We start from the raw sequence: 14,473 nt of genomic DNA, 5'->3' as shown, positions 1-14,473 counted from the left end.
AGTGAGGTTAAATCCATGACTTCTCAATTTAAGTTTAAAACTTATTAACAAAGGTTGTGGTGAGTACTTTGATAATAGTTAAGTTAAAAATAGCTCTTAACAAAAGTATAGGTTATGAACCCTAACCTAGGGTAGGATATAAGAGCACACATCGGTGTGCTGTGGAAAAGCATAGTAAGGAGTACAATTCAGTACCTTTCATAGGTAAAAGTCCACCAGCTATATTTGTACATTTGTTTTTTTTTGGTGGTAGGGAACAAAATCATGTAAATAGGTTATCATACCGAAGAATCCTTAAATGGCAATATGATTACCATACATATAGCTATCAAATAAACTTACAAGAATCTTGACATCAAAAGTTGAGATGGCCGAATTGGTCTAAGGCACCAGATTAAGGTTCTGGTCCGAAAGTGAGTGGGTTCAAATCCCACTCTCAACATGCTTTTTTTTTTCTTTTTAACATTTTTCTCATTTTTGGATCGCTTGACACCTGACACGCGATTGCCTATAACTCATGCTTTTTAACCTTTTTCTCATTTTTGGATCGCTTGACACGTGACACGCGATTGCCCATAACTCGTGCAGGCATAGGCAATCGTGTATCAGGGGATACGAATGGGATACTTACAACACGTTAGGACTAAACCATTGACCTTGCTCGGCAAGGCTAGGCGAGAGTGGGCAAGCGATTTAACCTTTTTCTTATTTTTTTCTCATTTTTGGATCGCTTGACACGTGACACGTGATTGCCTATAACTCGTGCAGGCATAGGCAATCGTGCATCAGGGGATAAGAATGGGATACTTACAACACGTTAGGACTAAACCGTTGGTCTTGCTCGGCAAGGCTAGGCGAGAGCGGGCAAGCGATTTAACCTTTTTCTCATTTTTGGATCGTTTGACACGTGACACGCGATTGCCTATAACTCGTGCTTTTTAACATTTTCTCATTTTTGCGTCGTCGAAATTATGGCACTGTCGTTTAGGCCATATTTCGAGGAGGAGAATAGAAAGACTAGTTAAGAATGATATTCTTCCTCCATTAGAGTTCTTAGATTTAGAACCATGCAGAGAATGCAAAAAAGGAAAGTATGTAAAGAAAATTAAGAAAGATTCCAAACGAAGCGTAGGAATTTTACAGATTATTCACACAGACATCTGTGGTCTGTTTCCTGTAAAGAGTGTGGATGGTTATGATTCGTTCATAACATTCACAGATGATTACTCCCGTTATGGCTATATTTATCCAATCAAAGAAAGAACAGAAGCATTGGATAAATTTAAGATATTTAAGGCGGAAGTTGAAAACCAACATAATTTAAAGATTAAGATAGTCAGGTCTGACCGTGGGGGGAGTACTACGGTCGGCATACCCCATATAGCCAAGTTCCTGGACCTTTTGCAAGGTTCTTACAGGAGAATGACATAGTAGCCAAGTATTTTACACCTGACGAACCTCAGCAGAATAGAGTAGCTGAAAGACGCAATTATACCCTGATGGATATGGTGCGCAGTATGATAAGTTACTCCACCTTACTGTTGAGCCTGTGGATGGAGGCGTTAAAAACCGCCATTCATATTCTCAATAGAGTACCAAGTAAGTCGATGCCCAAAACACCGTATGAGTTGTGGACAGGAAGAGTACCCTCACTAAACCACTTACGTGTGTGGAGGAGTTATGCTGAGGCTAAAGTATTTAACCCAAACATTGGGAAGCTAGATCCCAAAACAATAAGTTGCCATTTCATTGGCTACCCAGAAAAGTCAAAAGGTTTTTGTTTCTACTGTCAAGACAGACATACAAAGTTTATGGAAATAAGACACGCTGTCTTCCTAGAGGATGAAATGATGAGGGGGGAGCATGGTAGCTCGAGAAATTGACCTTGAAGAGAAGCGGGTGTATGCGCCCACTCCGATGATTCATGAGCTATTTTTCTCACTACCTGCTGTCGTTGCATCGACAGTGCAAGATACTGTGGTGCCAGCACCTGTTGTTATTCTGCCTGTGGCAACAATGAATGACGATGAGGAACCTTTTCTTCAGGATCCTATAGAACCTATTGCCACACATGAGAGGGAGCAACAACAGCCTCAAACAGAAGATATGCCAAATGTGGAGGCCTCTAGAAGGTCTCAAAGAGTTAGAAAATCAGCTATTCCTGCTGACTATGAAGTATACAACACTGAGGAATTTCAAATGGAGGACGATCCCACCTCATTTGAAGAAGCCATGAGAAGTGATCATTCATCAAAGTGGCTTGAGGCCATGGAAGATGAAATGAAATCTATGAATGCCAATAAAGTTTAGAACTTGGAAATAATTCCTAAAGTAGCCAAAACAGTAGGCTGTAAATGAGTCTACAAAACAAAACTTGACTCTCAAGGGAATATAGAGAGATATAAAGCGCGACTTGTGGCAAAAGGCTTTATGCAAAGAGAAGAGATTGATTACAATGAGACATTTTCTCCAGTCACATGTAAGGATTCCTTCAGAATCATAATGGCATTAGTGGCACATTACGATTTAGAATTACATCAGATGGATGTAAAAACGACATTTATCAACGGGGACTTAGAGGAAAATATTTACATGGCACAACCGAAATGTTTTGTCATGGAAGGAAAAGGACTAATGGGATGCCGCCTAAAGAAATTCATTTATAGATTAAAACAAGCTTCAAGACAGTGGTACTTGAAGTTTGATCAGACAATAAGAAATTTTGGGTTTAAAGAAAATGTAGAGGACAATTGTGTCTATGCAAAGTTTAAGAATGGGAAGTTTATCTTCCTTGTCCTGTATGTGGATGACATCTTACTTGCTAGTAGTGATGTCAGTCTACTACTGGAGACAAAGAAGTTTTTGTTCTCAAAATTTGATATGAAAGATCTTGGTGAAGCTTCATTCGTTCTAGGGATCGAGATTCACCGAGATAGAAGTAAAAGGGTATTAGGACTGTCACAAAAGGCATACATAGATAAGATCTTAAAGAAATTTAGTATGCACAAATGTAGTCGCTCACCTGCTCCTATAGTCAAGGACGATAGATATGGGGATTTTCAATGCCCCAAGAATTAGTATGAGATCGATCAAATGAAAACGGTTCCATATGCTTCAGCTGTCGAAAGCTTACAATATGCTCAAATATGTATGCGTCCTGATTTGACATTTGTTACCGGGTTACTTAGCAGATTCCAGAGCAATTCTGAAACAGAACACTAAAAATTAGTAAAGAAAGTCTTGCGTTATTTGCAAGGAACGAAAGGCCTCATGATGACATATAGAAAATCAGATTCACTCCATATAGTGGGATATTTAGATTCTGATTATGTGGGAGATGATAGAAAAATTCACGTCTGAATATGTATTCACTCTCGCAGGGGGAGCTATTTCATGAAAAAGCTCAAAGCAAACCGTCACTACATCGTCTATAATGTATGCCGAGTTTGTAGCGTGTTATGAGGCAACAGGGTAGGTGAACTGGCTAAAGAAGTTCATACCCCATTTGAAGGTGGTTGACGACATCTATAGACCACTTAAGTTATACTGCGATAATAATCTGGCAGTACAGTATGCTCACAATAATAAGTCAAGTGGTGCTGCCAAACACATTGATATAAAGTATTATGTTGTGAAAGATAAAGTTCAGGATCATGTCATAAGTCTTGAGCATATAAGTACCGAAAAGATGCTCGCGGATCCGCTTACAAAAGGCTTACCACCCAACGTGTTCAGAGAACATATAGCCGGCATGGGTTTAAGGGAAAGCCTATAATTCCTGAACAAAAGAAGACCCAAAGTTAAGTATCTATTTCAGAACAGAGTGGTGTATTGTAGTTGTTAAATCTATCGGCAATTGACCATGATGATGAAACATGCTCTATGCGCTAATCTGTAATGGAATGAACAAAAGTAAATGATATGAAATTGAAAGATGTAATGTGAGATCAAGGGGGAGAATGTTAGTTTGATCTCCACCAATTGGGGCCAATTGGGCCCTTGGATCAATGCCCTGATCGGGGGCGTCCAACCATTTCATGGTTGGTGGGCCCCCGTCGCACAACACTATAAAGAGAGGTAGGGACCAGGGCTCTAACTACGAGGTTGACCTGAGCCGCCGTGAACCACCAATAGCTAAACCTAACCCGATCTAAAGAGAGTGCTGCCAGCGACGGAAAGACCCACTGACTTTGCCGTCACCACCGGACCGCGGCACCTCTCGTCACCGTCGCCTCTGCATCGCCACCACTACATTGGACTCCACCGCGCCGAGCTCCCACGACACCGACGTCCACGCGGCTGCGGCGCAACTGCGCAAGGACGAAGTAGAGGAACCAATTTCTTCATCTAAGAAACATGTTTACCCCCTGATCTACGGTTCTGAGGTACTCTGTTTCCCTTCAAGGCCCTCGGTGGTCTTTGTCGCCATTGCGCAGTGATAGTGTTCACCATGTTCTCAATGGGGCATTTGAAAGACATTCTGACACCTTTGGAAGACTCGAATTTGGAGAACTTATTCAAATTTACCTGCTTAGTTTCTGCTCTTAGGATGCAGTCTCTTGATGTAGGCATAGTTTTCTTCTGTGCTGCTTGGTGGTTTCTACCATGTAATTGGGATTTTATTTCTCAAATCGATATGCTCTGGTTCTAATGTCTTAATATATGTGAACTTTATTAAAAAAATGGCAACATGTCAAACTGTGGCCGGCACCGAGGTCGCGTGGAGCTGCCACCACCATGTGCGGCATCTCAAGATTCGTGAAGTCGGCGCCTCCATGGTCAATGAAACCGCTAGATTATCTTCGGCAGAAACGATTTAACTAACAAGCCGGCCAGTTCAAATCGATCCGCACTGTACTTATTCAGTCCTGTTTGCCGCACCGACCAGTCAAAGCCTGTGGATTGGGATGCCAGGAACTCAACGAGCAAGCCATGGCCTGCTGCGACAGATCGTACGTCCTTGCTTGGTTGTCCATCCCGGCGATCGAGCGAGAACCGTATCCATGGCTGCTCGCCCGCTGTTACGTGTGTGTACGCCTACTGCACGCATAGCTGCCATGCGTGCGCTGAGCACCAGTGACACTGTACGAGTGTGCATCTTCTTCCGTGCTGGGTTTCGAGGCTAGTGTCTAGTATAGACTTGGAAGCATCGGCATTGGGTTGAGTGCAGACAAGCGGGGATCGATCGTTAGATGCCCGCCGTCTGAAGCAACAAGCAACGGTGGACCAGATCCCGCTGCATATACATCCCAGATCACCCCACCCTCCCCATCTCTCTAGTAGATAGAATAAACAAACGAGAGAGCAAGGCGGTCCTGGGCTGAAGCTTCTCTCCTGTCTCGCGATTTTTTTACTTTTTAGTTTTTTTTTAAGTTTCTCACAAATAGACCCCTAGAGAAAAGATTTCAGAATCTGGACCCTTAGCTCGGCGCTATCGATGCTAGCGCCGAGCTAACACGTCTCGGCGTCAGCGTCTCTGACGCCGAGGTCTTGGGCTCAACGTAGACTTTATGCAGACTTGGCAGGCAGCTCGGCGCCAGTCACCCTGGCGCCGAGCTCGGCGCCATAGATGCTGGCGCCGAGCTCGACGCCGTTGACGCTGGCGCCGAGCATGCAGTTCCAGGCCTCGAGCGCCGTGCACTCGTGCTGCCATTCACCACCGTGCAACGTGGAGTGCAGATGCTGGTAGCCTGAAAAGGGTCACGCCGCCTAGCCACTGGCAATGTGTGCACGGTCAGGCATGGAGACTTGCCCGCGCTGCACGACACGTGGAAATCACATCAGCTTTTTACTGTGTTAGGCCAAGAGCCGTCACTGGCTTTTTACTGGATGGATGGCAGAGGAGAAAAGAAAAGCACTTGCGTCGACTCATTGGAAAAACACTGCGGCCACACACTTCTCCCTCACCCTCTCCTATGCTTTTGATGTGACCACAGATGTGCTAACCCCCGAGGCTGAGGACCACTGTGTGTGAAATCTTTCTTGTATACTATTCATGATGCCATTCCACGGCTTCGCAATGGATCGGTGAGAAATTGGTGGTCTCTGGATTTCACAATCAACTAGCGAGTGAGAAATTGAACCGAAGTATGGCCGGTTTTCTTATTTGTGACTAGGTATGGCACACATGAAAGGTAGCATTTATTTTCCTACATTGGAAAAATGTAGGAAAAATTCCTATAATTCCCTTTGGAACAAGAATGCTTCCTAACAATTCCTTTGAATTCCTATAATTCCTTTAAAGAATTTTGGAGGAAACTAAACATGAGCTCTAATCTCATCGTTTTGTTTCCTATGTTTTTTCTACATTTTTTCAAAGGGCATCTTCCTAAACTTTCCTTTCTTCTGAAATCTTGTAGGATTTAAAGTGTTACGACATTTCGTTCTTATGTTTTCCTATCCTTATGTTTTGTAAATTCTTTGTTCCAAAGGGTCCTTTAAACTTGTGAATTCTTTCTGTCCCAAAATAAATTAACTTTTAGAGTTGTCCTAAGTCAAACTAATTGAATTTTGCCAAACTTTATAAAAAAAGTACCAACATCTATGATACCAAATAAGTAAATTATGAAAACATATTTCATCATGTATCTAATGATATCATTTTTGTGTCATAAAAATGGTCTTCTTTTCTACAAAACCAGTCAAACATAATATGGTTAAATTTTGGATAACTCTAGAAGTTAATTTATTTTAGGATGAGGGGAGTATGTTTTGTTTTCTAAAAATACTTGGTCACAATTGTTGTACCATGATTTAGGACAAAGGTAAAGTTAACTAAAACAAACACATGGAGCAGGCATTAAATAAAAGGAATGAATATAGCTAGTTTAGCTGGAATGTGACTTTGCACCTTAACTATTGTGTCATTTATTGACATGCGGATAGTAAATAAAAAGACTATAAAGGATTATGAACTGAAAACCTATTTTGAATCTAGAAATGGCATGGTATAGTAATAGTATAACCACAAGATTTACCATGTATTGCCTATGTTCCGCAAATAGTAACGTTTAAGTTTTTTCCTAAGTCAAAGTTTGATGTTTAACCAAGTGTAAAGAGAAGATTGTCAATATTTGTAACAACAAATAAGATTTTCTATGAAAATATATCCAGCGATGAAACTACTGATATTTATTTGGTATTATCCAAATTTGTGTTTTTCTGTATAAATTTAGTTAAAGTTTACAATGACACTTTTTGCTGGATGGACGTGGTATATAAAGAGAAGTTCGAAGAATCATTTCAGGGTGCTTGTGAATAAAATAAGAGTGTACTACCATTTGATTTTTTTTTCATAAGTTGTGGAAGATAACTTGTTCAAGCACGTGACTTTGAGCGAAGAAAATAAGTGCTACATTTCATAAGTTGCTGGAAGATAACTTGTTCAAGCACGTCATAGGGAGAAGTGTGTGGCCGCAGTGTTTTTCCAATGAGTCGACGCAAGTGTTTTTCTTTTCTCCTCTGCCATCCATCCAGTAAAAAGCTAGTGACGGAGCTTGGCCTAACACAGTAAAAAGTTGATGTGATTTCCAGGTGCCGTGCAGCGCAGGTAAGTCTCCATGCCTGATCGTGCACACATTGCTAGTAGCTAGGCGACGTGACCCTTTTCAGGCTACCAGCATCTGCACTCCACGCTGGACGGTGGTGAATGGCAGCACGAGTGCACGACGCTCGAGGCCTAGAACTGCATGCTCGGCGCCAGCATCTATGGCGCTGAGGTGCCTGCCAAGTCAGCATCAAGTCTGCGTCGAGCCTAAGACCTCGGCGCTAGGGACGCTGGCGTCGAGACGTGTTAACTCGGCGCCAGCATCGATGCAACCGAGCTAAGGGTTCAGATTCTGAAATATTTCCTCCAGAGGTCTATTTTTGACAAACTTTTAAAATAAAAAAAGCGCTAAAAAGTAAAAAATTCGGTGCTGTCTGAGCTGTCTCGGAAACAGCGAAGTCTCTCGAGCACACATGGACGGGTCCTGGAGCCATGTAGTACAAGCCCGTGTGCTGGTAATGCTGCATTTTTCAATTCAAGGTGGAGTGTCTGTACCTGACTTTACCAACTTCGAACTCAGCTAGCACGAGCTAGCTCTTGGCAATCGAACTCTGCACGCAAAGGAAAGGCTCCTCGATCGTCCTCGTCGTCCTATACAGCCTTTAGGAATGCAATTAGCTAGCATATATAGCCGTCATGCCTAGTCATTGACATCTGACGTCCAATCCATGCATGAAAGAGCCACCTCACAGCTCGATCAGTAGATATGCAGACATACATATGTATGCAGATACCGAAAACTGCTACTACTCCAGTGGCCAATGAGCATTCTTTCTAATGGTATACAAGATCACGTGAACAGTACTAGGTAAAGGATTTCATATTTTCGTTGCCTGAAAACAATGATATATACTGCCCTGCCCTCCAATAAAAATAACCTATTTTGAGGTGTGCACACATCAAAGTATACATTTAAACTTTTTGTTTGACGCTTTATAATAATTTAGACCAACCATGTGAAAATCAGAGCAGCATATATATAACCCCCTTAAAGTAACAGAAGTGTTGTCGCCCTGTAACTCATGCAAACGTTCTGAATCTTGTGATTGACAAGCAAGCAGTGTACATATTATCTTGTGATTTTTTTCACTATTGCAACTCACAGGAACTAGCTAGCATCAAAATATAAATATTTTAAAACCGTAACTCATTGAAGAAAGTTGTGGTGTATGTCATGGCATACAAAGCTATAAATATAATATAACGTAAAAGCAAAGCTTAATTAAGAAATAAACATGGTGTGCCTACTACTTTGTTGTGGGGTAATAATATGGCATACATAACTAGTACGAGTATGTAGAAAGAAAACCACGTGATCCTACATATGAATCTGATCCTTTTTCTGAGCCTCTTAAGACTACTTCATCAGAACAGGCTATGTTATAGAAAACAATACAAAGAATAGGCACGTCAAATATATATATATAGCTACTAGGTAAGTTTATTAACATATATATAGCTAAAGAAAATGATCAGTCATAGCAGACAAAAACATAGATGGGAAATTCAGTGACCAATTTAGCGATACAGGATAACAAACTTTTCATGGTCAAAACGCTCGTCGAGAAATTAAAATTAAATGTGTCAATCACATATTATTTATATATATCACCCCTACTGAAAATGTAGCAATGCCGAACTATAGCATATGGATGGCATTTTGGCAAGTGTGCTATAGGTGTCCACCATTATTATAAATTTTGATGTGGAATGAAAACAAATACTGTGCTATATAATAGTATATAATAGCTTCGTTGTTTTGCTTCAATAATCATAAGTTCTGTAGACTCTTATCCGCATACAGTTCTAGACTTCCATTTGAAAGAAAAACTGAAAAATTAACTCACTGATGAAATGCCAAAAACAGAAAGTTGGACAATGACATCATTAATCATTCAACAGATAGATACGGATCAATTGTTAAAAAAACTACTGCCTGAAATAAAGGGTCCATGGAAGAACAGTCTTTATAGATAGTACCTGAAAACTAAGTGCTGAAAGGATCCATTTATCATATACTTCTATCCCAAAAAGAATAGAATTCTTATTTCCCAATGAGTTAAACAATATCAAATTAAATTTAACTAGATTTATACAAGATAGTATCAACATTTGTATCTTCAAATAAATTTATTATAACATAGATTTTATAACTAATCTAGTGATATATTATTACACATAAAAATATTAGTATATTTTTTTTTTGTATATGTTTGGTCAAAATTTGAAATTGTTTAACTCCTTGGAAGCAAGATTTTTATTCTTTTTAGAACAGAGGGAATATCAACCTCGATATAGAAATTCATTCGGGCAAGGATAAATAAATTCATAAAAATCTATTGTTCACTGCAAGCAAATTAAGGAATATCATTTGCCTATGCGTGAACTAATCCACTGAAACAGTGTGTTTGAGCTACACAAGTTTGGTGTTAGCTGCTATGGGATTTGCATAAAACTTTTGAGTGCCAAATCCCTACTGATGATGGTTGTACTATTTATATATATAGGATCATGACGCGCTTACTTCGTCGAACTAATTTAATCAACCAACAATATCGCAATGGACAATTACAAGAAAATAAATGGTACATACATTCCATAATACTGGATTGGATGAACTTTTTAGTCACCCAATATATATATCCACATCGATAAACCTATTTCTAGAAAACTTGTATATATAATTAAACTTGCACATGGTTTATTCGCCCAAACTTTCTACTAGTTGTGATCCCACCAAAATGTTAAATAAATCCATGCATGTCAACCAAAGTATGCAGGATGCTCACTTGGGTTAAGGGAGCTATAGTGATTAGTACTTGCCGGCTGCTCGGCTTCCGCAACGTACACCGCGGACGGCGTCCACATCCCCGACGCGCCGCCGGTGGCTGCGACTTCTTGGCCTGCCTCCACCACCGATACCACGTCGTTAACGTGCACCGGAGCCGACGTAGGAGCCACGAAGCTGGCCGTGGCATGCGCTTCGTCGTCAATGAGACGGTTGCCGGCGGCCTGCCGGTACCTGTGCTTGATGATCTCGCCCCTCACCGCCTCCAGCTCGGCTTCCAGCGCGTTCACCTGTTGCTGCAGCATGGAGATGGCGCCCATGCAGCCGTACACCGGATCCCGCAGCCGGAGGTTCGCCTCGTACACCAGGCTGCTTGCTGCGTCCGCCCTCTCCCCCTCCGCCACCTCCTGTGACAATCGACGCGTTTACGCAGAATCCATCTACGGTTAAATCTTTTTAACTAGACTAGAAAAGGATGATTTTTTTTAACTAGACTAGAAAAGGATGGATTTTTCTTCATGTTGAAGCTTTACCAAGAGCATCTTGGAGACGTTGCTGGCGCCGAAGACCTTGTGGATGGCGGCGAACTTGTGGGGTTCGTGCGGCGAGAAGTAGGGGGCGAAGGGGCACTCCTGCGCGCAGCGGCGGCGGAGGAGTTTGCACGCGGCGCACGGTGTCAAGGTGTTGAGGGCACCGCCGAGGCCGAGGCGGCGTGGGATGTGGTCATCCGCCGGCACGGTGGAGGCGGAGGCAGAGGCGGCAGCGACGGCGAGGGCGGCGGCTGTATCCGGCTCTCGCTTGATCTTCTTCCCGATCTCATCGAGTCTCTCCCTGCAGATGGAAGTCCAACAGGCAGAGCTGTCACTTAGGGGTTGTTGCATGTGGGATTGTGGGATCAAAGAGGGGGAATAATCTTGAGAATTTTGATGGCAAGCGCAATGGGACGAGGTTAAAACTTAAAACACTAGAATAAGAGTTTGTGGACTGTGGTATCCATTTTCTGTCTCTTGATTAACTAATTTTCAAGCAAAAGGAAACGAACAAAGAACAGCGATTAGATTCCTTCTCGGAGAAAGTTTTGTTGTTGAACTGTGACAGAATTCAAGGAAGAAATCTTACCTCTCCGTGGACATCCAGGCATGCTCTCCTCTCCAGTGCTTGGGAGAGGCAGAGGAGACGGAGACGGAGAAGACAGGGGAGAGGGATCGTTAGCTGATGGACAGACAGAGAGATATGAGGCATATAGAAGTGTATAAAGTTTGGAAGGAAAGAGTGCTTAAAAGGCAAGGCATTAATGAGGGGGATGGGCCTGAAGACCGACAAATTGGTAGTAGTAAGCAAATATGTATGGCGACGGGCAAAAGATTTGTTGTTTTTATTAGTTGGCCTGGCACCCTCCATCCCCTACCTTTGATCCCTCCTGCTGTTTCTGATCATGTCAAGGAGATTGTCCCTTAGGAAAATCCATTGGCAGCGGAACCAGAGCTAGAACCCTGTGGTGCAGTCCCTTACTCTCTTCGACTTCGTCTAAATTTCGTTGAATCTGAACTGATATCGATGATGATGTTTTGGAAGAAAAGAAAAACATGCGGTGTCAATCTTCGCCGTGTCCTATATGTACACGTGTGACAAGTATGTTTTTAGTCAAGTACCGGGGGGTGGGGGGTGATTTTGCATTGATTCCGGCAAGCCGGTGATTGACCTGAATATATCAAAGTTATTACAGATAGGGAGCGGGCTAATTCATTGTGAAAAGAGAGCACTAAACTTTAGTAACATGTATCCGACGACGGGGGAAACAGTGGCTCCATGGACGACTGTCTTCTTTGCAGGAGCTCAGGACTCGGCTCAGGTCTGGTTGCTCATTGTGAAAAACAACACCATGACGGTGTTTCCATAGATGCCAGCATCACATGAGAATGAAGGTAGGGAAGAGCTGCCGAGGAAGGTTCTCTGGTCTACCGATTGCCTAGAGTTGCAATGTGTCCCGGATGGAGTCGACCCCAGTTTTGCCCAAAAAGCTGCAGCAAACGGACAATACTAAATAGATGACCCTCAGTCTCCAGACTCCCATGGAAGACAACACATGTGTCATCTTCAAGGACGCCTTTCCTGTAGAGGTTTACGCAGTACTGGAGCCGATTTTGAAGTAGTAGCCAACCGAAGAGCTTCACTTTCGGTGGGACGTGGCTTCGCCAGACAAACTTGAAGCTCGGCTTGGGAACAAAAGATTGTGTGGATGCTTTGTAGATCTTTGCGCTGTCCAAGCAGCGATCTCCTTTCTTAAACATACTGAAACAGACATCCTCATTCGGTGTAAGGGAAACAGTGGAGAGTATGCCTTCAAGCAGGCCACATTCGACATCAGTTGCATTAGACAATCTTGGAACAAGGAAGGCACAGAAGCCTCGCTGCACCACTTCTCGGACCGATACTGTCTTGTTAGAGCTGTGGCTGTGGAGGATAGGGAAGGTGCTGCAGAGAGACTGCCCGCTAATCCAAGTGTCATCCCAAAAAGACGTGGATCTTCCATCACCAATTGCTAAGGAGGTGATGCATCACTAAGATTTTACCCCTAGGATTGTTGGAGCATCAATGGAGGAGAGAGGGAGAGCTGCTAGTCGGTTGGAGTGAATGAATAAGGAAGATGACCGTAGGGGAGAGAGGGGGAGTATAAACCCTCAACTCCCACGGCCGGCCCAACAGACAGAGCGCGGAGGACCCACGCACCCCAGAACAGAATGGGAATGAGAAGCTCTTGGTATTTTGTGGCTGGTTGAATATAAGGTGTAGATGGATATGAGCACTTGATTCTTCCTTGCACACTATTAGTATCCCCCTTGATACTACCGCTTGTCCTATACTCAAATTCAAAATAGAAAACAAAGTAAACTATCTCTTTTAGCCTTTTCAATCCACCTTTCGAGTTGGGGGTCTCCTTTAGTGTTTCTTTGCACCCATAATACATCATACATTGTTGAATACTTACAAAAGCCATTAGACCTTTAATTATACGGTCAACATCACCAAAACCCACTTAGAGCTTGATTGCACTTACAGCTTGCCATCACTCAAAAAAGGAGATAGTAATCCTAAAGCTAGACTTTGAAAATACATTTGAAAAAATTGAGCATCAAGCAATTCTCGAGCTCATGGAGGCTAGGGGTTTCGGCAATGTTTGGCTTCCCTGAATTAAAAGCATACTATCTTCTGGAACTTCAAAAGTTCTTTTAAATGGTGTTCTTGGCAAAATAGTTCATTGTAAAAGGGGAGTGATGCAAGGAGGCCCTCTTTCACCCTTACTCTTTGTTCTTGTTGTAGACTTCGTCCAATCCTTGCTGAACAAAGTAATAGAAAATGGCCTCCTCAAGTTTCCAATTCCTTTGAACTCCACCTCAGACTTCCCTATCACCCAATAAGCTGATGACACACTAATCATCATGGAAAGGGATGCTAGACAACTGTTCTTCTTGACACTAGTTGTGCTTTCTTTTTTAGAATCAACCGGTCTAAAGGTTTACTATAATAAGTCTATGATGGTTACAATCAACATGATTGAAGAAAAGTTGGATCGTTTGGCAAACACCTTTGGCTATGTGTCGCGGGGTCGGAACCGCGGCAAGCATTGTTGTCCGAGTCGGTGTTAGAGTACGTGTCTCCGGTGGCTCGGGTGGATTCAAGAACACAAGAAACACAGAGAGGACGCAACGGTTTATCCTGGTTCGGGCCAATCGGTGCCCTACGTCCAGAAGCTGATGATCTTTATACTCAAAAGCACCCAAAATCGGGGGGTTACAATAGGGTTGTAGAGAGATTTGATAGGGGGTTAGCTCGGTGCTAATCCTAAGGTTGCTTCGCCGCTGGTGGAGTCTTCCCCTCATCGAAGAGGAGGAAGACGACGGGATGCGTCAGAGGACCTCTCGGTGCCCCTCTCTGGGTTGCCTTGCTCTCATTGCTGAGTAGAGGCCAAGGAATGGAATGGAGTGGAATGCTCTGTCTTCTGATGATCCTCCCCCAAGGTTCGACCTTATCCCTTATATAACGAGATAGGTCGGGTACATGGCGGTTTGGGGGAACCAATCTACGATCTACATACGCCAGAGTCCAGGAGGGCCTTGTAGCGATGCGCTGTGGACCGT

The 14,473-nt window shown here is 42.8% G+C and overlaps 1 protein-coding gene and 1 non-coding gene across 3 annotated transcripts; one reads left to right on the top strand and one right to left on the bottom strand.

Annotated features, from left to right (window-relative positions):
• The first annotated feature begins 361 nt into the window (after window positions 1–361).
• On the top strand, window positions 362–442 carry TRNAL-AAG (transfer RNA leucine (anticodon AAG)). The gene has a single exon. It is a non-coding gene; the product is annotated as a tRNA-Leu (tRNA).
• A 9,766-nt stretch (window positions 443–10,208) lies between these two features.
• LOC136460082 (LOB domain-containing protein 15-like) lies at window positions 10,209–11,853 on the bottom strand. Of its 2 annotated transcripts, none has more exons than XM_066459916.1 (4): window positions 11,743–11,853; window positions 11,454–11,546; window positions 10,868–11,165; window positions 10,209–10,741 (listed from the first exon to the last, which is right to left on the bottom strand). In XM_066459916.1, exons 2-4 carry the CDS (start codon window positions 11,465–11,467, stop codon window positions 10,310–10,312), a joined length of 744 nt encoding a protein of 247 aa, XP_066316013.1. In that variant the 5' UTR covers window positions 11,468–11,546; window positions 11,743–11,853; the 3' UTR covers window positions 10,209–10,309. The 2 variants fall into 2 exon arrangements, with proteins under 2 accessions (XP_066316013.1, XP_066316014.1); XM_066459917.1 differs by having other exon boundaries at window positions 10,209–10,738.
• Between the last annotated feature and the right edge of the window lie 2,620 nt (window positions 11,854–14,473).

Source organism: Miscanthus floridulus, chromosome 6 (genome assembly GCF_019320115.1).
Source record: "Miscanthus floridulus cultivar M001 chromosome 6, ASM1932011v1, whole genome shotgun sequence".
Classification (NCBI taxonomy): domain Eukaryota; kingdom Viridiplantae; phylum Streptophyta; class Magnoliopsida; order Poales; family Poaceae; genus Miscanthus; species Miscanthus floridulus.
This window is presented reverse-complemented; position numbering and strand designations above follow the sequence as displayed.

Excerpts from the sequence above, each read along its gene's own strand:
- LOC136460082 (XM_066459916.1), bottom strand. Across the intron at positions 10,742-10,867 it reads ACGTCTCCAAGATGCTCTTG|GAGGTGGCGGAGGGGGAGAG; the intron begins GTAAAGCTTCAA and ends CGATTGTCACAG.